This window comes from Denticeps clupeoides, chromosome 16, assembly GCF_900700375.1.
Source record: "Denticeps clupeoides chromosome 16, fDenClu1.1, whole genome shotgun sequence".
Classification (NCBI taxonomy): domain Eukaryota; kingdom Metazoa; phylum Chordata; class Actinopteri; order Clupeiformes; family Denticipitidae; genus Denticeps; species Denticeps clupeoides.
Genome location: NC_041722.1, coordinates 2,963,632 through 2,991,066, shown reverse-complemented (window position 1 = coordinate 2,991,066; position 27,435 = coordinate 2,963,632). Strand labels below are relative to the sequence as shown.

The following is a 27,435-nucleotide window of genomic DNA, read 5'->3' as shown; positions in this document are numbered from 1 at the left end:
TGGCATGTAAAAAAGTTTGCAAATTATTGTGCACTTTCAGTACTTTGAAATTCCCCCTTTTGGCAAATATCACAGCTTGTTCTAGCAGCCCAGAGATTTTCAGTTTGGTATCTGTGTGTTCTGCTGTAGATTTTGAAGAGAGTGTTCACACAATAATTTTTCGGCTAGGACACTTCTGCTGACTTGGTTCTTTTAATTCTCCTGCTTTGTGAGCATCAACTATTTTAATTTTCAGAACAAAAGGGAGTGGCTTAAAGGAGCCCATGGCTTATGCAGTTATCTTTGGGAAATGTTCAGCAATGTCCCTGTAAATTCTGATTCTAAGTCGCTTTGGATAAGGGCGTCTTAAATGCAGTAGATGTAAATGTAATGTTATGTTATAACAGTGGTTGGGGCAGTGGTGGCCTAGTGGGTAAGGAAACAGACCTGTAATCGAGAGGTTGTAAGGTGCTTCTGAGCAAAGCCCCATCCCCACACACTGCTCCCCGGGTGCCTTTCATGGCTGCCCACTGCTCCATAAGGGTTAAATGCATAAGACACATTTCATTGTGTGCACCATATGCTGTGCTTGTTATGCTTGACAATAACAATCACTTGACTTTCACCTTGAAGGTTGAAATGAAGAATGTTGTGGTTCCTCTATTTGACCACTCAGAGGTGCTAAAGTTAATCTTATTAATCGTGTTCACTTAAGGGAAGTGGGGCGCCGTCTCAGGCCCTCCATCTCCGTTCAGACACGCAGGCGGCTGCAGGTTACTCGGTATTCAGCCTCCTCCTCATCTGTTTTCCCAGCCTGCTCAGCAGTGTGCGTGACCTGCGAGGCCAAGCAGCAGGCAACAGGGTGGGCACCAGCACTGGTGATGCCACCTTTCTGTCCCATCACACACATATGCATCCTCCCTCCCTCACACACACACACACACACACACACAGAGGCAGATGGCTGAACAGGCGGTCGCTATGACCACCGGGTGGGCTGCAGGGAGATTGGGGACAGTTTAGGTGACAACATGGCTGCCATGAGTCTTTGTGCGATGAGTCTGTTCAAGGAAGTAATCTAACAGCCCGAGCGGTGTGGGATGGGAGGGGTAATGACAAAAAAGATAAGAAAATGAAAAAGGAGGCATACTCATTCTGTACCCTTTCATGGGATGAAGTGCAAAATCAGAGAAAAATGAAGCAATACCTGCATGACACGCTCACAAAAATGTGTGGTGTTTCCAAGTATTGAATAGTGAATCAAGAATGATGGCGTTTTTACCCCTGTGCCATTTTTTCCCATTTACTTCCCCATTTACCGCAGTCAGAAGTGCATCTTAGCTTTGCCAAAGTGATGGCATCAGCGAAATGAGGTATAAAAAGACATAAATCACTTCCTTCTTTAATTTTTAAAAACTGTATTAATCTAAACATACTTGGCTACCTTTGTTTTGTCTGAAAATGTTAAGGGAACCGAATGGACATTTGTTACAGCCATGTTATGCTTGCAAATGCGTGACAAGTATCATTAGTGTGACCACGAAAACAGCAGAAAAAGTCAACACTCTGTATGTCAGTTTCCAGAAGTAATGTTAAGAAGACAAATGAGCTTGTGCTGAGAGCTGAAGGCAGCATCTCTCGCCCCTTTTTTCCATAATGCCATAAATATTGTGGCCTAATCGCTGCATGATTCATGAGTTTATAAATATTTTACTGTTTTTTTACTCCTTATTTTACATTTTAAAAAAGTGCAGAATATGTTTGGGTAATCTGTCATTCTAGAGCAGGACTGCAGTAAGATTTAGACAGTGTATGTTCCAAGTTGTTACCTATTGATTTTTGCCCTCACGAATGCCAAAATTGCAGGAAATCTCTGGGCAGATCATGCAGGGAATTAAATTAAGAAATTAAACACAGTACAGTACAAGTCAGACTTAAACATATTTTCATGATGCTACAAGAGATAACGCATATCAGGAACTTGGAGAGGACACCCAGAAGATAAAAATGGGAGGAACGTGTAGGCATGACTGACAGCTCTCACGTACCCTACTTCCTTATTGAGGATTTAAGCCCCTCCTGCCAATATGTGACAGCGTAATAGATTTTGGGGGACTTCACAAACTAGGTTGCTAGTTATGATCATCATCAAAGAAAAAATGCAGGTAGACTATTAGGCAATTAATTTTAAAATTATGATCGAAACTGACACTTAGTGAACACTCACCATACGCTTTATTAAGTGCCATGGAAATATCCCGTCACTGAGTTTTTTTTTTTTTGCCCAAAAATAAATTAGGTAGCACTGGGCTAAGATCACCCAAAGCCCCTCACTGACAGTTTTTAATCATAGACCATTTTTATATCCTATTCAACTTGATACATTGTAGTCTCTTTTGAAACTAGCAATGAGTAAGTGGGAGGGTAGACAGTCACAACAAATTAATCCATGCAGAAATAAACTGCTGCTGCCTACCTGAATTAAAGTACAATTTAACATAAGATTGTTCCATTCTGAAGTACTTCTGAAGCCACTTTAAAATTTAGCTCCAGGTTAAAGTTTTAAAAGGCCAATTTACATCGTTTGAAAGCTTCCAACAGGGGGCAGTGTTGGTCAATGAGAAACGCTGACCCTTCAGGGCACTTTGGTGTGCCATCCAGTGGGGGCAGAGTGTGACCCTGCTTTGCATGAGATGTGATTTCCCCAGACACAAGAAGCCGAGGAGCGGCCAGAAGAATCACCCCTCGATACTGACGGGCCGATAAGCTCAGTGTCCCCCCCATTTGCTTGTCTGGCTAATAACCTTACGCAAATTTAACTGGTGCAATTTCACCCTCGACCTCCTCTGAGAAGGTGTCCCATTCCAGATTAGATTCGAAAGCACTTTAAACGGTTTTATCTCTCAGCATTCCCCCCTTCCTGCCGTCTGGCTCTCCCAGTGAAGAGAGCGATAGAATCGGCCAGTATAGCCAGGGATGAAATTACAGGCGATACACGCACCCAGAGGACCTTCCACCAGCCCGCCGTTATAAACACAGCAGGAGAAAAGTTTGGCTGGATCTTCTTATGAAAACAGATGCCATGTTGTCAGATTATTGTGAAATTGCAGAAAAAGAAATGAAACTCTTCTCCCATCACGTGTGGGAAGAGTCCAGCTCTGATGTGGTGTTTTAACCGGTCAGTGGGCCATGAGCGCGCTCTCCTGCGCCGTGGTGTTCAGGTCGCTTTGAGAAAAACAGCCATCAATCAAACCGTGCTGGCAGAAGCTCTTGACCTGGTGAGACAGACTTCAGCACCATATCAATATTTGGGTCATAGTAACCATGACAACATCACAACAACAAGCAAAAAAAAAACACACACACACACACACACACACACACACACACACACACTCACAAACATGTCTTGCCACACACACTTTCCTGTAGACACAGACAGTACAACTATTTCTCTCTCTCTCTCTCTCTCTCTCTCTCACACACACACACACATACACACACAGTACACAGTTGAGCTCTGTCACTCCAAACACATTCATTCGTGTACATGGACATACTGTACGTACACTCAGATATGTGCAAATACACACACAAACACACAAATCTGTGTTTACATCCCCATAATGTATACATTATTAACCACACTCAGATAAACACAGATAAACATAATTTTTATCTTACACACACAAACACGCAGTTGTGTGAAAAAATAAATGTGTATGCTAATTGAATGAATTTTCTTGTGAACACATTTGGTTGAAACACGCTCACACTTAGTTAGGCACTTTTTGCTGGTCTGCTAGAGTGGGTCAGCTGTAGAGCAGTGAGAGTGACCCGGTCTTCAGCCCGAGTCACCCCCCCCACTTCCGTCTCTCCCTCTCTCGCTCGACACACTTGATTCATGCTTAACTTAGCATGGAATAAGAGCACCGGTGCCAGGGCTGACTGAGTCGAGTCGTTTGAACTCGCGAGGCGTAGACAAGCGCTTGGATGAACAGCCACGTGTTTGAATGCCAAGCGAGCGTGCCACCGTGCCATCGCAAAAAGCACCTTTAATGCATTTTTTCAGTTTTTGCAACCCCCTTAAAATGCATCATTTGGCATTCACAGTGCACTTAACCCCCGCAAAGAGGAACATTTGTCAATTAAAGCCAAAATGAATAATTTTTTTCCTGATTGCTAGACAGATGCCAAGATGTTCTTTTGTTTGCTTCTATAAAAATATGGAATTAGAAAGATTATTCAGTATTACAGGCACTGTAAATGTTGCACCAGGGCCATTATATGAAAATATTATGGTATATTCCTGAACTTCTGGTTTTTACAGATTGGAAGATCCTATATTGTTACACTGAAAAAACAACTGACAACATCACAGAGGAAAAGCTGCCATAAACTAAAATAGCAGCATGTATGACTCTGGGAGGAGAAAATATGAAGTGAGGTAAGGTTCACATAACAGAACAAAAGTTCAGAAATATTTTGTTCACTACTTTCTAAAAAGAAAACCCAAAACCCCAAAATAACACGATAATTTTTTTGGTATCCATTCTAAGATGAATGACAGATTCCCTGTTTTGGTTCCCTCAGATTTGTGTGATATTGAGGAGTTAAATGCATGCACACTTATCCATCTGAGAGCTTCAAGTTATTTCAAAATCACAGACCTAAATGGACATGGACAAACACTCTTGAATTCTAAATATTACTGTTTTCATTAATATATTAATATAAAAAGTACTTATTGCTCTTCCCAATTGTAAAAAAAAAAGGATTAATTTGAATAAGAAAATGAAAAAAGACAAAGAATGCATTCATATAGCACAATTTGAGAAAACTGTACCCAGTGATAAGAGGAAGATGCACCCCCCCACTCACAAATATACAGGTACATAGAACCTTATTTGTAATGCAGTGTGGTGCCGCAGCCATCAGATCGTGTCTGTCGGGTGCCGTCCTTGTACTAGCATGTGGGCGAAGGGCAATGTCGGAGGCATCAGTGCCAGCGAGCTGAAATATGGCGCTGTCAGGTGGGCATCGCCACTCTGGTGCCTGGCACAGCCGACGGGCTCCACGTCGAGACGCACTGACGACTGATGACATAAGCCAACAAGTCTTCGGCAGAAAGGTGATGAACGCTAAGTCATGGGAGGACGAATTCTTACCCATCGCGCCGCACTCATTTGTTCCAATTGTCTTCTGTTGGCACAAACCAACGCGATTTCTCGCCTTTCAGAAGAAGGGGAGCAGTAATAAGGATTTATAGGCCTGCCGTGGCAGCCGCTCAGGCTCCCGAAAGCCTGGCAGAAAAAAAAAAAAAAAAAATCAATTTGCATAACCCTTAAAATTGATGAGTGGAGGAAGTGAGGCAGCCTCTATCCCCCACCCCCCATTAAATCTGCGGAGGAGTGTGTCCTCAGCACTCGGCGTTCGGGCCAGATGTTGCAGAGACAAGCCAGGAAGTGCTTAAACTCGAGTCCTTCGTCCTTCGTTGTCCATGCGCTGCGGCGATGGTGAAAGTGAGATGATTGTTGCCGTGTGCGGGACGAGCCATTATTAAAACGGATGAGCCAGCGACTGCTGCTGCATGTACCTCGCCGACGATGTGGGAGGTCCTTTTCCTCGCTGCCTGTCCGACTGGTCCATTCTGAAGACAATTTCACCGTGGGGCCGAGGCCCTTTTCACTTAATTAGGTTTCCGAGGCACAGTTTCGGCTCATGGATAAATTACCTGTGGCCTTGATGTCGTGCCATGGAATCCGGGAGCAGCGGTGAAGACGTGTCTTTTCTGCAGAAACAGCACACCCCCTTCGTTCTGTTCTGTGCCTTGTCTTAGGTTTTGGTGCGCTGGCACATTCCCCGTCGATTCAGCGTTAAGCAGACAGGGAGATCCTGTTCCTGCTCTCACCAGAGACTCAAAAGCTACGGTGATACGCTGGGCAACTTTTCAGACAATGTTGATGGTCAATGTTGGACAACAAACAATTGGCAGCAACCAATCACATAAGAGTCTTTTAAATGGCTAGTGATAACTATTCTACTGGCTAGTTAACTACATCCCCTTACACAAGCATGTTAATTACAAACTGGGAACAGTTTATAACTATTTGATGTCAGGTTGCCACTTAAGATTCACACAGAACAGCTCAGCATTGAAAAAATACTTTTTTTTTTCACGGGTTTACGTCAGAAATTATATTTTAAAAATGACATTTCATGGCTATAATTATGTTATTTCCACATTTCAATCTAGCCATGGCTCTAGGCTGCTGTATGTCTTCTGCATTATTGTAAGTGGATGCAAGTGGACAAGAAAAGTGCTGGCTGGAGCTCCTCTTATCAAAAATCCCCAGAAGACGCCTCTGATGTGGCAGTGTCGAACGAGCCTCGTTCTTGCCACTAACACTAATTTGTGCTGTGAGTGGCACAGTTAAAACACAGCCCTACGGCAAACTCTTGTTTTTTCAAACTGTGAAGGGCAGGAATCATCCAAGTTGGTGGCCTAATAGTGCAAGACGGGGGAATTGATTAATGGATGAGGGTTGGGAGAGAGAAGAAGAGGCTGGAAAAGACAGAGAGAGAGAGAGAGAGAGATGAATATTTCCCACGATGAGCAAAATGAGGAGGAACGTCTGAAATGTTTCGGGACCCAGTCAACATTTGGAGACAGGTGGCCAGACAGGCAGTCAACACGCCACCTGGGCCTATCCAACTTTCTGTGAACACAGCTCCAAAATGGGGGATGTAACCATGACAACCAGCCTCTGGAGAAGGCCATTAGGAATGGACTTCCATGTTATTTTTAGATGGAGATGATGTGCGCGCCATGTCAATAGATTCAATTTTGCACCTCCGATGTAACAGACACTGCCGGCTTTTGGTGGTTGAATCTGATCCTAATCTGTTACTCAGCTTGTCCCTGAGCAAAACATGCAAAAAAGAGAGTAACTTCGAGGTCTGTATGAATGTGGTTCCCCAGGGGCTGGCAATAGGATGGTCAATCTTGCTGCTCAATTGCTGTCTAGTTACGAAACTGGAAAATGTGAATTCCTCAATGTCCATTAGAAAGAACAATTTAGTGTTAAAATAGGGAGGAGGATGAGAAATATGTGAGATTTACGCACATATGATGGCCACAGATAGTTAGATTTGATGCACTATTGAATTTGGCCAATTGTTTGTCAGGATTGCATGTCACATGTATTCAACTTAATCCATTTTATATATGCATTTATGACATTTATCAGACACCCAGATCCAGAGCGCCTTAAAACCAGTAGTTACAGGGACAGAGTTGGGGGGGCCAGGTAGGAGCACAAATTATATGTCATAACACCGTTTCCTTACTAGCAAATGGTTTTTTTTCTAGCATGAATACTTGTGCAGAAAGGGCCTCATAGGAAAGTTACAAAGAATTATTATTACTCCTAATACTTAATAGACTTTGCTAAGCAGGCAAATTGTTCTTTTCATATTAATACCAACTACCACTCCCTGGATGGATGGCACCCTGAGCATTTGCCTATATTGCCTCTGCCACGGGTCAGCCCTGTGGCTAGCCATTGCGAGTGAAATGGTGTGAAAAGATTGCCTAGTCAAGATTTACCATAGAAGAATTGATTTAGGAAAAAGGAGAAGATAAGGTATTGGTTTAGGTTTGCCACCAGCTTATTATATGGGCTCTTTCCATTTTAAAAAAGCTTTTATAAAAACAACATTAAAGATCATTTTGTGAGTGACAGGTTTGACTACACACCAACAAAGAGGGTAGTTAGTTTCTCTCCTCATAACTGAAAATATCTGTATGTAAATCCTGGGACAAGCCCCGCACGTAGTGGCGGTTTTAAAAAAGTGCCCCGTATTAGGTACTATTCAGTAAATGACTGTGTGAAGTGGGCTCTTTCAAACTACCACAAACCCCAGCAACACATCTTCACCCGGGGACAGGGTGTTTACGTCATGCGTCAGGATATAAAGTTTTTTTTTTTGCTCAGATGTCACTTTTTTACATGCTGGTTCCCCAAACATCTCCTCCTCTGTTGTTTTCAGGAAGGGTCCAACTGGCAGATGGCAGTATGCCCATCAAAGCCTGAACAAACACTTAACACCCTGAGGAAGTGGCACCTCGCCTGCCGCTGCACAACGGGGACAAGTGCGCTGACAGCAGAGCTGGGATGTCCGCTCTCCAAGCGCGCCTTGACCCAGTTCCTCGCCCGGGACCGGCGGAGCAGAGGAAATGTTTTTGAAGCCTTGTTTAGTGCTGGCGAAATGGGTTTCTAAAAGATCTGCATTGTGAGAGAAAGCGACTTCTCACGGCTCATCGCTGCCTCGGATGACATGCTGTTTTTCTTCCAGGGCTTGCTTTTGTTCCTTGTCTGGTGTTCTTATCTTTTGCCAGTCCAACTGAGTGGACGTCGTACAGTGTGACGTCTGGAGAATTGTGGCTTGTTGTATGTTCTCTACGAAAATTGAGTCAGAGTCATATAATACTTTGCATCATTTTTCTTTTGGTAACCACTGAAATGGGTCCCACAGACCCCAGCATTGTGCCCAGGAAGAGCCATGCATGAGAAGAATGGACATTTCACACGTTTTTCTTGCTCCAGCACTTGTCCCTGTTTTATGCTATCAATGAAGAAGTATTAGTAGGATATTTTCATCAAAATATTCATAACCAGCATTAAAGCCCCGGACTGCTGATGACTGTGAGAAACATTTTCAGAAGCCATCACTCCACTGGGCCTACTTATTTCCTCAGAGTCTCTCTCTCTCTCTGTGTGTGTGTGTGTGTGTGTGAGAGAGCGAGAGAAAAAGAGTGTGTGTTAGTCTGAGCAGGTTGGGGTGTCTTTTTCGTTTTCCTTTCATTCCTTTTCTCTCTGATTCTTCAAAGCATCCAAATCAAATTCTTTTTAGTGTCTTTTGGGGAGCCTTCTAGTAAACTTCTCCTCCACACGGGTGATCTGCAGAATTTTTTTATCCTTCTTTTTATAACTCTTCAAAAGGACGTAAATTGGGAAATGGCTTGTTTTGGTATTTTCTGTCCTCTAGCTGCCATTTTGTTGGTAACTTTTTTTGTCTTATAAGTGTAACCCCTGCACATGCTGTCTAGACTCACTCCGCCTACTCAGGAATGTCCAATAAAATGAGTTTGAACCTGGCACTCCGCTGGAGAGTTCAGGACTCACGTCATCGTCTAAAACCCCTAGGTTCTCCTGGATGCCTTCCCGCACACAAACTGATGAGCACATGTGCTGACACGTGCCCTTAAAAGTAACCTTCCCAACACTGTGGATTAATTACCTGTGGTAATTTAGCCCACATTTAGCCCTTCATTCACATGCATGTATCCATCAGTTTAGGGCTGCATCAAGAGGAAAGCAAGTGTTTCTGTGTCCGTGGCCTTTCGTGGAGTCATACTTTTTCTAGACTTTACAAATAACCTATGCCCTTTTGGCAAGTCTAAATGAAAGGACACTGACGAAAAAAGAAAAAGAAAAAAAGAAGTGTTTAAAATACAAAAGCAGCCTTGTGAGGCGAATTCATTTCTCAGCCATGTGAAAAGGTCTGATTTGCATTCAGATTTGGATCACGCTTCATAAATGCAAACAAGCACATAATCCCACTCAAAACCCCATCAAACATGCTGAATGTGCTGACCGCGGACGCAGCGCCATGTTACGTTAAACAGTGAGAATAATTCCACTATGGCCTTTAGGAAGGCCTGCATCAGCTGAAAGAATGCATGCTCTCATGCCAGTGTTTTCGTTTCTGGCGGGGTGGGCCATTAAGAAAACAAGATTGTGCAAGGCATGGTTCGGGATAAAGTCAACATCGGAGCGTGTACATAACACTCTCTTTGGAGGTTTTTGTATGAAGAAAACCGAGCTCGCCCTAACACTATGTAAACACTCAGAAGTATCAGCAACTGTTGTGTTATGAAAGGCCTTTTGGAGTGTAATGGCAGCGCCATCCTGACCGAATCTCAAGAGGCGTCTTTCCTGTTAAGACCCTGAACTCTGGCACGACATCCTGTCCAGGCCTCTGAAGTGATTCTATTCTACCCGTGGAACAGTATTTTTATACACTGCTGTATTTCTGAGTGCATTGTCCAAAATAATATCATGTAAAATGTATCTCTGATGTAACAACTGGATATTTTGGAACATGCCCCACGCATGGTAGTAAAAGATGAGTTAAAAATACCAGCATTTTGTAAGCCACAAAACTGTGGTCAAAAACGACCCAATATGTTCATCTATCTTCATCTACTATTTTACTTCATTTACCTCATTTGGCAGGGAATGAAAGGAATGAAAGGAAAACGAAAAAGACACCCCAACCTGCTCAGACTAACACACACTCTTTTTCTCTCGCTCTCTCACACACACACACATGGCAATAAGTAATTTAAATGCAATTTATCTTTTTTTCTTCAATTCTTCATGTTGTCTATCATTAGTGATCTAAAAGTAGGATGACCTTAAATCACAATTTCCCAACCTTCTTGGTGAGACCTGAGATTTTTCCGTCAACCAACGCAGTAAAAAATATGGACAAGACACCTCTCTACTCAACAGACACACTTACTCATTTTATTACCCAATCTTTGTTTGTGCACATACAGTACAACCTAGTATCCTGATTACAAAGGCAATGACTGATGAATGTCTGCTGTGGCATAGGCTACGTACAACTTTAGGATAGTTTGTGTGTAATATGGTATTTAAACAGAGTACATTATACAAAGTCTGCTCTGCATTTGCTCATTCTTTTAATTGTTTCCCCTCTTTTTGGACATTTCTGCGCACTGGTGCCATTATACTGTCATAGGTGGTCCGGATGACCTTTCACAAGGACTTCTAATCTGAACCATACTCTCAACTGGAAACAATAGCTAACTCCTTCAGAGGTAGGTAAAGACAACGTTTTTGCTTTCATACACATGTGCTACAACGGTAGCTTTCACAACAGTAGTTATTCTCATTGTGTTTGCTTTCCTTTTTACAGTCCAAGTCTGCGCTAAGGTACAAATTAGACAAATTAGAAACAAAAGGAAAAAAGAATACATTTTCCCCAAATACAGCAACAATCCAGACACAGTACTAAAGGAAGGAAAAAAGTACAATCATTGTATCTATATCTAGTGGGTTATCAGTGGGTTTCATGCTCATTCTCACACTGAAAATGATGACCTGCATGGCATCTGACCAGTGTTGGTAAAAGGGAAGAAAGGATTGAGCACCAGTTGAAAACACACCAGTTTAGCTTTAAAGGCAGCTCAGAATGGTGGATGCCGATAAAAGTCCTGGTTGAGATGAAAATCAGTTCCCTACTGTAATCACGCTGGTGGCTTTGGTGGCTCACTGAACACTTCAATCATTTTTCAAGTTTCAAGATATTTGACCTCATCTTTTTACCGTGAAGGGCTTTTACCGTGTTTGTAGATGAAGGAACTGGTGCTTAAAGTCCTCCAGTGCAAGATCTGGGACAAACATGAAACTGTGAAAAATGAAATAAAATAAAACAGAATAAAAACAGGATGACATAACACTGTTTTCCAGTCATTGACTGCTGGCTTCATCCTGTGGAATCCCACATGTGATGATGGATGCTGCAGGGACTTTTCTTTTTCATCTGGGATCAACACTTCATTTCACTACTCAATTTCACACACAGAGAAGAGTTTTGCTTTTTACACTAGAGAGAGAAAGACCTCCCCTGGTTCCAAATGTTCAGGGGCGTCTGACACTGCATCATTTAAAAGGGGGAGACTGCTGGATGACAAACAGTCTGAAGGGGCGATGCCACGACTTGAAATAACACCCTCTTCTCTGTTGGAATAACTGTGTGTATATGTATTTATGAGTGTGTGTGTGTTTGTGTGTGTGTTTATTAATGCTTTGTAAATTCCTTTAGGTTCTCATCAGTGCCAAAAGAGTCCAAGTTCACGGATGGACTCATAAATTTATAACAACACATAAAATACACAGACAACAGCAACGATGTTGATTATTATAAAACAGCTGAAGAGGATTCCATTCACATTTCAATGGAACAGCATTCCCCATGAAGCGGTCATCTCCTTCGATAAGCCTCTGTCCAATCAGGACCTTCAGGAAGGAAGCAGGAGAGCAAACAGTCAGTCCAGAGGAAGAAGAAGGGCGAGAAAGTATAATGAAGTTGTTCAATATTATAGAAGTGGAATGGTAATGACTCAGAATGAAGCACCCTAATTTAATTAGACTTTTTTCTTTCTACTCTGCCACTGAGTTGGACCAGTTTGAGATGAACCAGAGGGTCGCCCATATAATCCATTTTTAAAACCAAGTAAAGACTCAACTCTACAAGATGGACTAATACCTTCCTCTTTTTTCCTTGCGACTGTTTATGATTTAAGGCTATTTTGGGATTATCAGTAAAAAAATTATTTAATGAAATAATAAATTGCCACGTGTAAATACATTTTTACATATGGAGCCACCACTAGATGAAACTTATCGCGGCAAATAATTTGTCAGGACTGACGGCACCTGGACTCATCACCTGTGCCCAATCTGGACAGCAGTTAAAAGCCGTAGATTTCCGCCCCTTCGGCAGCGGTGACATTTTCGTGGCTCATTTTTCTTCTACCCTCTATTTCCCTGTTTACAGCCATCGTGCTGGTGTTTATTCGTGTTTATTGTTTATTTTATAATAAAACCCCTTTCCAGCATGTCCCGCCTCTGCGCTTCCATCCCCCGTCAGGTCGCCGTCGTGACATAATTTTTATATAGCCTCCTATTGTTACAGACTGCATTAAACAAAATGTCAATGGGATGAACCGTAGAGCGTCAAACGTTTTTGTAAGCACTGATCACAAACATAAAATGTGTTTGATAATTTTTACACCATTAAAAACATTGACCAGTATAACTGAAGCTCTAGGAATCACACTTTTCATACCATGAAATTAAATAGCCTTAACCTGTTAATCAAACACAGATTAATAATGAGCAGTAAAGTCCTGTACGTACTGGGACAGCTTGCAGTTGTTCGCTGTGACAAAGCGGCCAGTATAGTGGATGTTGCATCTGATCACGTTGTTGGTGAAATCAGACTCCATCACAAGGTACTTGGGGTTGACCTGGAGCTGCTCAGCAGATCAGCAAAGCAGACAGGGAGTTAGAACATCCAAGGTCAACAGAGACACATGACCCGCAGCGACCCCCCACACGAATCCGAAGCTGGAACTAATGTCCTGGAATGGGGAAAGATCTGGAGGGCAACACCTGGACCTGGGTAAACAGTGAGTTATGTAAACCCTTTCACATCTGGGCCAGATGCTGTACATACACGCGGCCCTCGATCTGGCCTGATAACGAACAGCGGCGATTCTAACAGTAACACTGGTGGAGCGCTGGTGCAGAGAACACCCAGGTGTGGTTAATATGTCCTGCAGATACCTTCAGTATGTAGTTTCCAGGCTGGACGTCTGTTATATCGATCCACTGGCAGTCAATGTCAGCATTGTATGTATCATAGCAGCCTGGGCTCAGACCCTGGCGGAGAACAATGGGAGAAAAGATTCTCACGCAGAATGCCAGCATGTGAAACCATGAGTAGAGCTCGCAATTCAGGCCATGTTCTGTTTTCTACCTCACTTATCAGATCAGAAAGCAGTTTATTGATTTTTTTTTTGCACCGCTATAGTTTTAGCATATAGCTTTCAACCAGCAACACTAAGACACAAGTCTTCCACATGAATATAACTTTGCTGATGATCACATCACATGCTAAGATTTGCAGAATAATTTTAACGTATACTGAATGCACATATTTAATACCTGTGTGTGGGCGGTGCAGGCATAGCGCTTCAGGTGGCCAAAGTCGCAGGTGGTGTCCTCAAGGCAGAAGCTCGCCTTGTGGCCCTCGGCCACCTTGCGGCCAGTGGAGACCTCCAACAGGTCATAGTGGCTGAACTCGTCCATGCTGTGGTAGTGTCTGTGTGGGGAGAGAGCAGAGCACCATCACCATCCACACACACTGGAGGGAAATTCTGAAATTTATAATAAAAATATCCTGACCAAAAAGGAACTGTGCAGCCAATAGAGATGTCTATCATATGCAACAACAATATTCACACTCTCTTAGGCACACACTAACACCTATTACACTCACAGACACACACACACACTCTCATCACTGGAGAGTTCATCAGAGTGACTAAAAACAATAATGCACTGATGAAGCAAGACATTAACATTAATGGTGCATGAGGACTAAATTAATTACCTAACCCGCTATCTGCACAGCATGAGACAATCATTAGGGTGTGTGTGGGGAGGGGGGTTAGTACAAAAGAGAGTGCGTTTTTGTGTGTTTCTGCACGCCAGGAAGTGTACTCCTGGAATTTCACCCCAACAGCTCACACTGATAGACTCATCTGTTGAGAAAATCCAATGCGAGGAACTATGAGAGCCTCTCAGTGATAACTCTTTTTCTGTGTGTTGTTGCACATATGTATTAGAGCACTGACATAGGCCAGTTTCTTCCTGCCACCCAATGGCATATGCACTAGGGGTTCAAGGACTAAATTGTCCATAGGTATGAGTGTGTGAGTGAATGTGTGCCCTGTACCCGACATCATGGGACGTCATGCCTCTGGAAGACGCAACCCAGTTGAAATGAGTTTGAGCATATTGCATATGTTTCACAATCTGTACTGCAATCTGTACTGAGCGAGTGACAGTGTATGTTGTGTATGCTGGCATTTTTCTCACAGTTTATAAAGGCAGAGAGCTGACAGAAACTGCTGCTGTTCACTTTCACAGCCGAGCGCTCGGCCCATTACTGCCGTGAATAAGGTTATCTCTTTAAAGATATCTGAAGTCGTCCGCTGTAACAGACTCGAGAGGAAGATGCAACGCCTCACCCCACACACCTCGATCTGCGCTAGGGTAAAGCTACCCCCCCACACACACCTCCACCACTTTCCCCCATTCTGAGGTCTCTGCCACATTAAAAGCCTTAATTACGACCGAGTTAAATCTAGCGTGGCGCAGATCACATGAGCAGTGAATTAAATGGCCAGTGGCTGATAAACTGGCTGCTGCTGTCAAACTGTTCACAGCACCGGCACCTAATAGCATCTAATGATAATAACTGAAACTTATTGTACTAGAATAGTTCTTCCAAGGACCTTTCATGGCTACGGTGCACTTTTTACGCTAGGATCACCGGCCAGTATTTTTCTAATTGTAATTGTGCACCACGAGGTGCTCATGGGTGCATTTTAAGATTATTTTAGCAAAGCTTTTTAGAAATGTGCTGGAACAGCTTCTGTGGATCCTGCTTGTTTTTTTTATTATTTTAATGTTATTTCAGTCTATGTTCATTACAGATCATGCACCCTGCCTTTTAAGGGCACTGTGATGTTATACAAAGGTGTGTAATAACCTATAATAAGCAAGACAGTTAGGCCAACCTGGAGCAAAGTCTGTTTTGTTCTGCCATAAAAAAAGCAAAATGGACTTGAAGACGCCCAGATGAAAAGACTTTCTGTGTTCCTGTAATGCTCTGAAATAAGACCCGGAGTGTTTTTTCCAGAATGTTCCACTATAGAAAGGGAAGTAGATGTTGGCACTTTCGAGTGATAATGGGTGGACTCATTTTTTCCGTCACATGTCGGGACTGAATTCATGGCCCCTAAAGTCACCTCCAATCAACTTCAAGCACGGAGTCAATGAGGGGCCGCTGGAGGGAACAGACCGCTCACTCTATGAATTACCTCCATCTTCAGAAATGCATGGCTGGATGAACACCAGAGTGAGAAATCTGGACGGACAAATGAAAGGAACAGAGAGATACTTGTCCCTTTCCAAATCACTCCTAATGCCTTGTGAACGTGAAGCGGCTGCACATCGTTTTTCACTCACGAGTTTGTTGTGGAGCAATGAACGTCTTTCCAGATTTACTCTATCGCACTTTAAGTGGGAACACAATGAAGGGTTCATCATGTCAAACGATGTGCTCGCGCCAAAGGAAAAAAATGTGTATTCCTTCGAGTGGCTGTCAACAAACCGAGCTGCATCCACGCCAGCCCCCCCAGACACGCGATGCAAGCACTCCCCGCGGTTTTGATGAAAAAACGGACAGATTACGTGGGGTCTCTACGAGACTGCGGTGGCCTGATCTGGATTTTTCCGGCTTTAGGGTGCCAGGCTGGCTCCAGCCATGCATAGATGGCTGACAGTTGTGTTGCATCAACGTCCACCCAGGGTCCTGGTGCGCACATACGACAAGCATTCTAATACAGAAACGAACCCACTGTTCATATTGTGAAATGCTGAGAAACATTCCAATATATCAAATAATAACACTGTTTTTTGTTTTTCCAGCCTGAGAGCTGAATGCCATTGCTTGGCACAGATCCTGTATCCTTTACGTTTTTTTTTTTTTTTTAATGTTTCTACAGCTGTTTATAGCATTTGAAATATAATAGCATTACTATCATAGTTGCTGTTGAGCTCAGCAGCCATGCCTCTCATGTGTTATTCTTTAAATGAACCGTCATGGTCCCAGTGCCAGTGTCAACATGCTGACAACATGGGCTGCTATTTCTGAACCGGCTTGGTGACAGAACCCTGTTATGCAAAATTAGTTCTCTAGACCGCCAGTCAGTTGTAGGAAAACAAAAATGAATTTCTTGTACGTCTGTCAAAAAACGCCACTGTGGGGACAGTATATGTGACAGCAAGGGTATTGAGAGAATCTGGGCCACAGTGTGTGTGTGTGTGTGTGTGAGGGAGAGTTTTTCTGTCTCACTCCTATCTGTGCTGTAAATCTGAATGCAGACAGCGACAGGCCTGGGACCCTGGTGTAAAGCATGTCAAGCCAACGAGGATATTATTTATGTCTGAGCCCTGAAATGTCCACTTGCATGAGCACAATCAGGATGGATTGTGGGTAAAAGTGCGATGTGGTGATATCACTGGTCAATGTCATTCATTTGCTAATGGGTACTCAGCATTCCACCACACTTAAAACAATAATGAGCGACTTGCAAAAAATGCCCGCCCTAGACATTTGTTTCTGCCAGCAGTGACTCTGGCCAAGTTCATTTTAAGCGTGGTGAGGTGTCACCATCAGATCCTCATTCCAGACAGCCTTGCCCAATTCAAGGCCAATTCACTCATTCCTGCTCCTCTAGTCATGATAGAATGGATCTTCTAAGGGAAATCCTCAACAGTGATAATGAACCTTCTAGTAACATCCCAGAGCCATCCAACTTGAAATCATTTATTGCAGAGTTCAGATTTGCTGCCCTGGCTTTCCAGCTGTCATCAAGCCACGTCCATTTTCAGAGCCAAGAGATGTTAGTGTAGTAGATCATTAGTAGAGAAATGATTTAAGGAGAGCTGGGAAATGTACTGGCATGTAACTCTCCAGGACTGATCTTAAGCGTAAGTCAATGCCATGTCCTGTTGTTTAGTTTTTGGTTGTTCTTTGCCTCTGCACTTTGCATTGAAATGCATTGACACCTTTTTGAGAATCATTCCTAAAGTGACACACAACTGTTCAGCCAACCAGAATACAAAATCGATCGAATAGTACGTTCTGTCAAATTGTATCCATCAGGAGTCGACTGATGGATTTGCTGAAGACATGAGTGTTACTCACTGGTGGCAGCTGTGCCATTCCCAGGTGTGGCGGGGTCTGTTGGGCATGAAGTCCGCTGAGCCCTGGTTCTTCACCCGCTGGGGGAATCGGAGCAGGACCCTTATGTCGTAATCAGTCATCTCTTGGCTATAAGCAGAACTGTGTGAAAATAAAGATCAATGAGTAGTTTATAAAAACTCATGGGGCTGTTTGCTTCTGTTAGACCCTATAGGTACTGTAATGTAAAAAAATTGTCTGCTTACATTGCACAGGGACGATAGTTTAAACAGCTCTGTTAGACTAAGGCTAAGATTATAATTGTTGTGGAGTACTGGCCAAAAGTTTGAAACACTTTCTCATTCAATGTGTTTTCTTTATTTTCATGACCATTTACACGGTAGATTCTCACTGAAGGTATCAAAACTATGAATGAACACATGTGGAGTTATGTATTTAACAAAAAGTGGAGACCTGGCCTCCTCAGTCACCGGACCTGAACCCAATCAAGATGGCTTGAGGTGAGCTGGACCACAGAGTGAAGTCAAAGGGACCAACAAAGGAGTTCCTCTGGGAACTCCTTTTAGACATTTCAGGTGATGACCTCAGTGACAAGCTCATCGAGAGAATGCCAAGAGTGTGCAAAGCAGTAATCAGAGTAAAGGGCGGCTATTTGGAAGAAACTAGAATATAAAACATGTTTTCAGTTATTTCACCTTTCACACATATATATATATATATATATATTCACCTTTCTTAAGTACATAAGAATCCTCAGTGAGAATGTACCAATGTAAATGGTCATGAAAATAAAGAAAAAACATTGAATGAGAAGGTGTCCAAACCTTTGGCCTGTACTGTGTGTGTGTGTGTATACATACATACATACATACAGTATATACACACACACACACACACACACACACACACACAGTGTTATATATATATAGTTATATAGTTAACTATTTTAATGCATTCTTAAGACTTCTTGATCATTCCTTTCATTAGGCCTGATAGCATTTTAATAATTAATTAACACACTGCCTCAGATTTCAAGTGTCCTGTCAGCTGGCAGGGGAAATAACCATGCCGAGCTTCCTGACACAGATCTCAGGCAGCATTCTGGGACCTCAGACAGGCTGAAATGAGTGTGAAGGTTACCAGCCTTCCGGACTCATATTTTACAGTGTGGTTCCGCTGACTGCCCACATTATTAGCTGCAGGCCAGCAATGAAAATGCATTCGGGAGAAGTATCACTCCTCACCGTACACAATGTGCGCAGCAATGATGGATCTTGCAGTAAAGGTGTCACCTACTACTGTAGAACAGTAAATAGGGTGGGGCCTTGAATGACTCTAATGTTTTTCCACACCTTGTTAAGCTGCGAGTCAGGCATGGAGACCCTCTGCTAAAATGGCAGCACTAATTGTTTGACTGAGTACAGGGGAGCGTAGCAAAACCAGGCACAAACCCAGGGCTGTGTCCATACCTCGACAGGCACTTTTCTTCTGCTGCACAGCGGAGGGAATACATGTGGGTCCGTTGGATGTATGTGGAGGCCTGGACGTAGTTTGGGTCTGGAACAAGGTCTGGCAAACCTGTAAAAACTTAAAATTAGCATTGTAGCACCAAATACTTTTTATATGACAGTTTTATTACATTTTTAAGATTTCTATTACCATTTGAATATGATTTACGTAATTCAACTTATGCATAGTCAAAATAGCACATTATCAAACTCAAAGGAAAAAAAAACTTCAAACATGACCACAGGACTTTCAAATGGCATTTACAACTATTTCATAAATGCATATTTTGAATTTCTTTCAAGTGCCGAATAATTGCCATGGCATACATACATGCACCTGTAAACGGTCAACTGAACATTTTTCATCTTTGATGGCAGATCATTATCTAAAACTCAATCCCACCAAACTACAGACAACCAACTTTCTTTCTCGACTCACATCACCAACCTTTCCCGCTCATGTACATTCCTTCTCTACAATATCAGATGGATCCGATCTTATCTATCAACACAGGCCACCCAGCTACTTGTTCAGTCTCTAGTAATCTCACGGCTGGATTACTGTAACTCCCTCCTAGCTGGTCTACCTCTGAATGCCATCCGGCCTCTACAACTAATACAGAATGCAGCAGCACGACTGGTTTTCAACCTTCCCAAAGTCCCCCACGCTGGACTGGAACATATTCATTATACCTCGCACTGCACCTCACACTCTCCGACCCTCCAGTACTGCTCGCCTGCTCCCTCCACTGCTGAAGGTATGAGGAAGACATTCATCTAGATTCTTCTCTCCACACAGGGGCCAGCACAGTCACTGAGAATTTTCAAATGGCAGCTTAACACCTTCCTCTTTAAAGAATACTTAAACCAGTTTGTAAACTCTTTCTTGTAATCTTATTTTTACAAGTAAAGTACAACAGAGTGCATACAAGGATTGAATTTAGGTCCTAATGAACCAGAACGGATTACTTCACTGATGGCAACATGAAAGCACCTTGTAAGATGCTCTGCACAGGGATGTCTGCCAAATGCTGTGAAATGCAAAGTAAATGATTCTTGTTAAAGTTTAAGCAAACTCTTAATCTATATAAGATTTGCCATATATAGTAGTTATGTTTCATTTTGAACTGGGATTGCCACCAAATGGTTCAGTTCTGAGACAGTCTGGAACATTTGTTGAAAAATTGAAAATAACAATTAATTTATGCATACAAAGTGTCATTTACCCCACCAAAGATTTCAAGGCATTCATGACTGCTCATTTTACCTTATTATACATAATTCTATATACATTTTTAAAATTATTACACATTAATTGCTTTCCTGTAGACATTATAATTGCTTTTGCTAATTAAATTTCAACTAAATCCTGCCTATGAAAAATGTGCTTGTTTGTTAAACATGGTGGCTTTAGAATAATGTGAAGAAAATGTGAGGAAAAAACTGGTGTTTCAGGGGATTTAATAAAAACACTGCCCCCACAAGGGACCCCTGTTTAGATCCCACAAAACAGAAAAGGCTGTGTGCACAGTTCTGCAGTCGTTATTGGTATGTTAGGGTCGCTGTTTCGAACTGTTCAGGACGGATGGTGTAATTGCACCCCAGTCACTGCTCACTAATTGCTGTGAATTCCAGATTATCATCTCAGCGACCTGAGGGTCACACACTTCAGAAGGCACTTTCACCCCAGGAAGTAACAAGCAAACGAAAGCAGTAAGAAAGACAAACACAACTGGCCAATGGATCTTTGGTTGTCTTTTGTGAAACTTTCCTCTGAAGGGCTTTTGTGAGGAAAAGAAATGTGGCCTTAAACCTGGACAGGATCATTTGATATTTTATGACACTAATCTGTTTTAGTATCTGTCATTTCAAGTTAGGCTTTTCTTTGACTGACAAGCCACAAACCACAAGCATGAAGGCAAGTGTTTGAGGATCTGCGCTGAACATTTTATGGCCTGTTTCTTGTGCAGCACCGAGCGTGGGTTTGGGGTAGAAACCACATGAACCATTGTGACCACAGTGACAGTTCTCCAAAGTGCTTTACTTCTAGGACAAAAAAACAACAAAAAAAGATATATAGCTAGATACAGAAAAAAGGAACACGGCGTGAGGAGAGATAGTGGGATTAGACAAGGTGAAACAACAATGATGTCACGGAGTGTGGTGCATGGACTGGGGAAAGGGCCCAAGTCTGTGACTAAGGCAGTAAAATAGCTGCTGAGGCGGATGCTGCCAGAGTCGGGTGTGCCGGAGAGGGTCAGTGGGGCCACTTATCACCTCCTCCCCCCCAGGAAAAAAAGAAAGGAACAGCCAGACATGCAGAGGAGGAATGTGAGTTTTGGACAAGCTCCTGTTTTGGTCTGTGGTTTCAGATGAGAGAATGAGAGCATTTCTGAGAGAGCTGATAGTGAGAAAATGAAACGATTTTTTTTAAAAAGAAAAGAAAAAGAAGTTCACCTCTGTTACATTTTTTAAAGGGTGGGAAAATATGAGGGAATAGCTGTTGACCTACATCATAGCCATGGAATGCATGTGTGCATACTGACAGCAGAAGGTCTGCATGTGCGCAATCCTTACCAAATACAACTCCAGCACAGTTTCTTATACCATCAACTTTTGTCTAAATTAGGTATATTCAATTAAGCTGAACAGCACAAAGCCCTCCAACAAACTAATTCCTTTTGGAACATTTTCAGTATAGTATATGAACCAGCGGAACCATGTTCATTAAACATTGCAATGTTTTTCAGTCATCTGACGTGTTACTGGATTAAGGTTATGTGCACAGCAGTATCATGTCACTTTCAAATATACTGTACAAAAAAAGCTTATTTTATAAATCCCAGAGTGCACAGGAGTACTGAAGAATGGTGCATTGTGACACAATTGGCATGGGTGAGACCCTACCCTGGTTTGTTCCCTTTCAGTAAGTAAATCAGTTAGAACATGCACCCCAGGCTTGATGGCGTCATTAGAGGCACTGGTGGGGTTCTCTTTTTTTCGTGGTCCCACCACATAATCAAATGCAGAACAACAGCAGGACAAAAACTCTTTGTGCATTCATACGGCAGCCACATTTAGATGTTAAAGGTCACATGTAGGTCATATGTAGGGTGACCCTAACCCTAGAGTGAAGACTATGACTTTAGTAAAGTGATTGTCACATGTGATACACAGCAGCACAGCACACGGTGCACACAGTGAAATTTGTCCTCTGCATTTAACCCATCACCCTGAATGAGCAGTGGGCAGCCATGACAAGCACCCGGGGAGAAGTGTGTGGGGACGGTGCTTTGCTCAATGGCACCTCAGTGGCATGAACTGGCAACCTTCTGATTACGGGGCCGCTTCCTTAACCGCTAGGCTATTCAAACGTACAGAAACATGCAAGAGTAATGCGAACTGAGCACAATAAATAACCAGAGCTAGACTATTACCAAGTCAGGAACAAATGTGGTGGTGATATACTTCACCAAAACTATTTATCACAAAGCTCAGAAGGGGATTCACATATCTCTATAGGTCTCAGCGAACAGCCAAGTTTCCAAACTATGCCTCCCTGTGACAGTATCAAAGCTGCACTGAATAAGGATTTTGATTGATTTGACAGCTTATACAGAGCTGGTGTGGAAGAAAGCCTATGTGTGTGTGCATGCATTTGCATGTGTATCCGTATGTGGAGGGGCTGCAGATGTGATCGCTGAGAGAGAAAATTCCATGCTGTGCAGAGTGATTCAGAAGTCTAATCAGGCTATGGCTGTGCTGCTCTCTCTTCATATCCTATTGGCTGCCATATTCTATTACACTCACTAAATGGAGTGTGAGAATATTCCGGCATCTGCACACATTTGTGCGAGAGTCAAAGAATGAAGTGTGGGGGGACTGAAGTTTGTGTCTGAGTGTGTGTGTTAAAGTCGGTGCATAAATGAAAATTGTGTATGAATGCACGTTTTGCACATGCAAGTGTGCATAGGCAGAAATGTGGATCCATGTGTGTTTACAAGCATGCGCAAAAGTGTGACGGAATCCAGGTCGCTACCCTAAAGAGCTCAGTGGCTCATGAAAGATCATGAGGCTCAGCTGGGCTCCTCAGCAGATGATGGAGAGCAGCACCACCCCCCTCCTGCTCACAGCCCCCATGGTGGAGCTCCCAGATCTCCAGTCTAAACCACTGACTGCTACAGGTCCCAGTTTCATCAATCCCCCTGGATTACACTTAGGTTTTACATGTAAGGGATGGTCTGTGAGAAATTCATGAAGTCATTTGTGAGGGAAATTTTAAAAGAAGAGGTTTAGCACAGACAACACAGCATGGGAAACAGCAGGAAATACATCAAAAGACAGGACGATGCCAAAAAATCTTGCAAAGAAGTAGAAACTATTCTACATAAACTTTCTTTTGATAATTCCGTAAACCATAAAAAAATCATACATACAAGGTAATATGTTACAAAAGTAGGATTTTCCCATAGTTGGGTAACTGAGTAAAGTTTAATTAAATTTAATTTTAATGTAAACATTTTCCCATTAACTATTTGTTCTATAATGGTCATATACTAATTATAAAATAGAGGTAATCAATCAATTAATCAATCAGCCAATCAATTATCTCTCATTATATTGTTGTATCATTTTAGCCCAAATTCTGTGGTCTACACTACTTAGTCATGATTATGTTTAATTATACATGCATTCTTCTACATTAGTAAGCATAGTCTACATGTTCCACCGATCCAGACTAAATTCTGGAAGGTAATTGTAATCTGTAATAATTGTAATCTGCTCTTGTTACTGTAGAAATGTAGTAATTAATTAAATGTGTAATTAAACTATTAGTTCATTGATTATACCAGTGATTATAAGTTGATTGTAGCAATTTATTGAAACTGTGACACTGCGAGGAAGAAGAACAATGCTGGAGAACAATGTCGGATGCTACATGCCTGCCTGGTGTGTTTCGACTGTGAATGTCTGCTGGTTTACCACCTGGGTGGTGAGAAGGGTGGAGGAACCTCAGTTCCTCAGATTATTCTTTGCTCTTGAATGTTAAATATTTGATTTAGCAGTTCTTTATAACTGTATTATTTTACAGTAAAATGAGACCTGAAGACTGACCTTGTGGTGATTGTTATTATATTATCTTTGTTATAAACTTGATATATTATAATCATGTTCATTTGTGTATTGAAAAGAGTTTGTCAGTATTCCGGTAAAAAATTAGGTTAAATTACTTTTTTGATTGAAATAGTTAAATTAAGTTAAATTACTGTTTTGATTGAAATAGTTACACTACTATTACATTTTTTTTTAAACTACTATCACATTTTAATTGTAACAAATTGCAATTCCAAAGTAATCTTCCCAACACTGTTCAGACCCCACCAACAGGGGTGTAGCACAAATCTCTGTACATAAAGCTTGGATCGAATAGAAAGAGGCCTACAAAGTTTGCTTATTTTAAGCTTCCCCCTTACTATGACACCCATAGTACACCCCTGTCTCACAGAGTTATGCTGATAAACTGTCCAGAGAAACAGATTAAATTCTTCTACTTCTTGTGGCTCTAACAGAATCCATCTTGTATGCATTACCCCACAGTACAAATATGAGGTCCTGGACCCCCTGTGTTTCAGGGACTTCCCACATCGCCCCCTTTCCTGTGAGAGTCGTGAAGTCAGGCATGGGTCCCCCACCCACGCCTCTCCATTACAGACTCATTCTGTTCCTCCACACTCTCCTATTCTCAGCACTGACTTCACCCACCAGCCCCTCGGTGAAGTCACTACCATTACCAGCACCCAACGCCCTGCCTGGCCATACCTCCCCGAAACCACCCTCAAAAACAACAGGCACATTTGAAATCAGCGTTACACTAAGCCTTCTGTGCTCACTGAACCTCTGCCATTCCCGGCACCTGGATCCAATAATGCATGGAATGCTGAAGGATGAACGGACATTTTTCCTTTTGTTTGCAAACTGAGATGTAGTGAGAAGGGGCTTGGGTTGAATCATAGCACAGAACCCCCTCTGTTTCTGAGGGACGCAGGCCCGAAAGGGGGTGAAAAAGCAAAAACAAAATCAAACCACAAGTCAAAGAAATCGAAACAGAAATGTGAATAACAACATCCGTTTCCAGCTGCAAAGCAAATAGTTCACTAGTCAGGTGGTACGATTTAAGTTCCCCTGGGCTCAAGCCTGCTCACGTCCAAAATGAACCTGCTGCCAGAAAACACAGTGATGGCAGCAGAGCGGCATTTTTTTCTTTCCTTTCTCTTTTTTCCCCTCATTTCCTTTCTGTCATTCTGGGAGCAGGCCTGGATGGAACTCAACACATGCACTTCACTTCAGGCAGCCTTCATCTGGGCAACATTGTATGGACCTGTTTCTCTAAACTAGCAGCAAAGTAACAAATGGACGTTCTACTTAAAGTCTTCAAAATTCGGAAAATGCAAACATCACATGTGTGATCATTTTTTAGCATCAAATAGGCCCAATAAATACCTCTCTGTTCTTGCCGATAAACGCTCCCGACGTTAACACTTGGGTTGAAGTCAGCAGAGTTGGATGTGAGAGGGTTTCTCACTGGAGGAACAGGGTGCACAAATGGGGGCTGTGGGCGTCCAAATGGGGGGAATTGCTCATACTGAGGGCTTCGCACTGGTGTTCCACTCCTGTCCACGGGAACCACAGGGTTGGACACAGGGGCTGCGTTTGTGTCTGAAGGAGGAGCGCCATCCTCGTTGTAAAGGCTGTGTGTGTATCGGCGGTCCAGTCCATCTGAGAAGGGAGGTTGCGCAGGTTGAGCTGGAATGGCAGGATAGGGTTGACCATATGGAGCGTAGTAACGGTAATCATCCCCAGAGTCGGAGGATGACTGTGGAAGACCAGGCATTACACCTCCGTAGCTGTAGCCACCACCTGTATAGCCCCCGCCACCGTAACCGCCACCAGTTCCCACAGAGTAGCTGCTTCCTCTCTGGAAGGGTGGTTCGTAGCTTCGCTCAGCAAATCTAGGCTCGTATGGCTGCGAGTAAGAAGGCTGAGGGAGAGGGTACTGTGGGTAAGACTGTACATTAAAGGATGATGATGATGAGAAGGATGAAGATGAAGAGGATGAGCCTCCAGAGGGCCTGTAGCGAGTGCCAGAGGATGATTGGAAGCGAGAATTGCCCACAGAGTCTCCTGGACTCACCGCCCTTTGGCGCCAGTTATCAGGCACTTGTCCAAATCCGAAGGGATGCCGAGCCTCACCCCTCACTGTTTCTGAGCTGCCCCTGGACGGAGCCTGGCGGCGCACATTACCCCCCTGCGGTCGGCGTGAGCGTTGGTTGGGTGAGTCGGCCAGCAGTACGCGGTGGCCCTGGTCCTGCTCTTGGCCACGTGCAGGTACGTACTCGGCTCCACTGTTGAGCAGGCTGAACACACGACCATTGTTTTCCCACTGGATCATCTGCCTCCAGGGGTTGGAAGATGAGTCTTGACCCTGAGACGGAGCTTGTTTCTCGGGCTGTGATTGGGACTGTGCCCAGCTGCTTCCCAGCAGCACCGAAACCCAACACGTTGCCAAGATAACCGATAACATCTTCATCCAACAGAGGGAGCAAAGAATGAGACTTCAAACACTTGCAGAAACCCACCTCAAAAAGTTACAACTCCTCACCAGGCAAGTGTGGCAATAAACAGCATCAACCTGCAGCAGCGAGAGATGGAGGGCAGGAAGCACAGAGAAGGAGGCTGGCGGGAGGCCAGGGGTTGAGTCCATCTGCTGACCAAACATTGAGTTCTGGAGTGTGATCAATAGAGAAGTCCCAGATCAGGATCTGTAGCCTGGATAGGTGTAACCTTCTGTGGGTAGAGGAGCTCCCTGGGCTGGTGGTGTCCTTCTAGGCGGTGAGAAAGTCCCCTGTCTGCGAGTGGCTGGGGGGAAAGTGGGCATTGCTCTCACGCCTCTGCCGAGTGAGGGCTGCCTGTACAACTCTGAAGGGGCTGCAGCCTTCTGTTTGGTTCCCTGATTGCTTATAACAGTCTGTGAAAAAAGTTTTTCCCTGCGTTCTTTCTTCCTTTTTTTTTCGGGAAACAGAGAGATCCCACATGGCCCTAGTGCTAGAGCTGTTTCCTGGACTTGTTGCAGCAAGGGCTGTGAAAAGCTTCCAGAGTCAACAGCCCCATCCAATGCCACTGTGATCCCAGTCATTCCCGCTTTCTTCTGCTTGTCCTCTTTCATCTGAAACATGCTGAAATGGTGGATGGTGTACATTCAATAAACATTCCTTTTTCAAAAACACTTTTA

The 27,435-nt window shown here is 43.2% G+C and overlaps 1 protein-coding gene across 1 annotated transcript; it reads right to left on the bottom strand.

Annotated features, from left to right (window-relative positions):
• Nucleotides 1–10,549: 10,549 nt before the first annotated feature.
• loxl1 (lysyl oxidase-like 1) lies at nt 10,550–27,215 on the bottom strand. The gene is made up of 7 exons (XM_028957053.1): nt 25,647–27,215; nt 19,107–19,215; nt 17,641–17,778; nt 13,806–13,962; nt 13,425–13,520; nt 12,996–13,111; nt 10,550–12,092 (listed from the first exon to the last, which is right to left on the bottom strand). Exons 1-7 carry the CDS (start codon nt 26,731–26,733, stop codon nt 12,086–12,088), a joined length of 1,710 nt encoding a protein of 569 aa, XP_028812886.1. The 5' UTR covers nt 26,734–27,215; the 3' UTR covers nt 10,550–12,085.
• Between the last annotated feature and the right edge of the window lie 220 nt (nt 27,216–27,435).

Bases quoted from the DNA above. Each gene is read 5' to 3' on its own strand.
- loxl1 (XM_028957053.1), bottom strand. From the start codon at position 26,733: ATGAAGATGTTATCGGTTATCTTGGCAACGTGTTGGGTTTCGGTGCTG. The intron at 17,779-19,106 runs GTATGGACACAG...ATTTTCACACAG, and splicing joins GAAGAAAAGTGCCTGTCGAG to TTCTGCTTATAGCCAAGAGA. The intron at 13,112-13,424 runs GTATCTGCAGGA...TCTGCTGAGCAG, and splicing joins CTGGAAACTACATACTGAAG to CTCCAGGTCAACCCCAAGTA.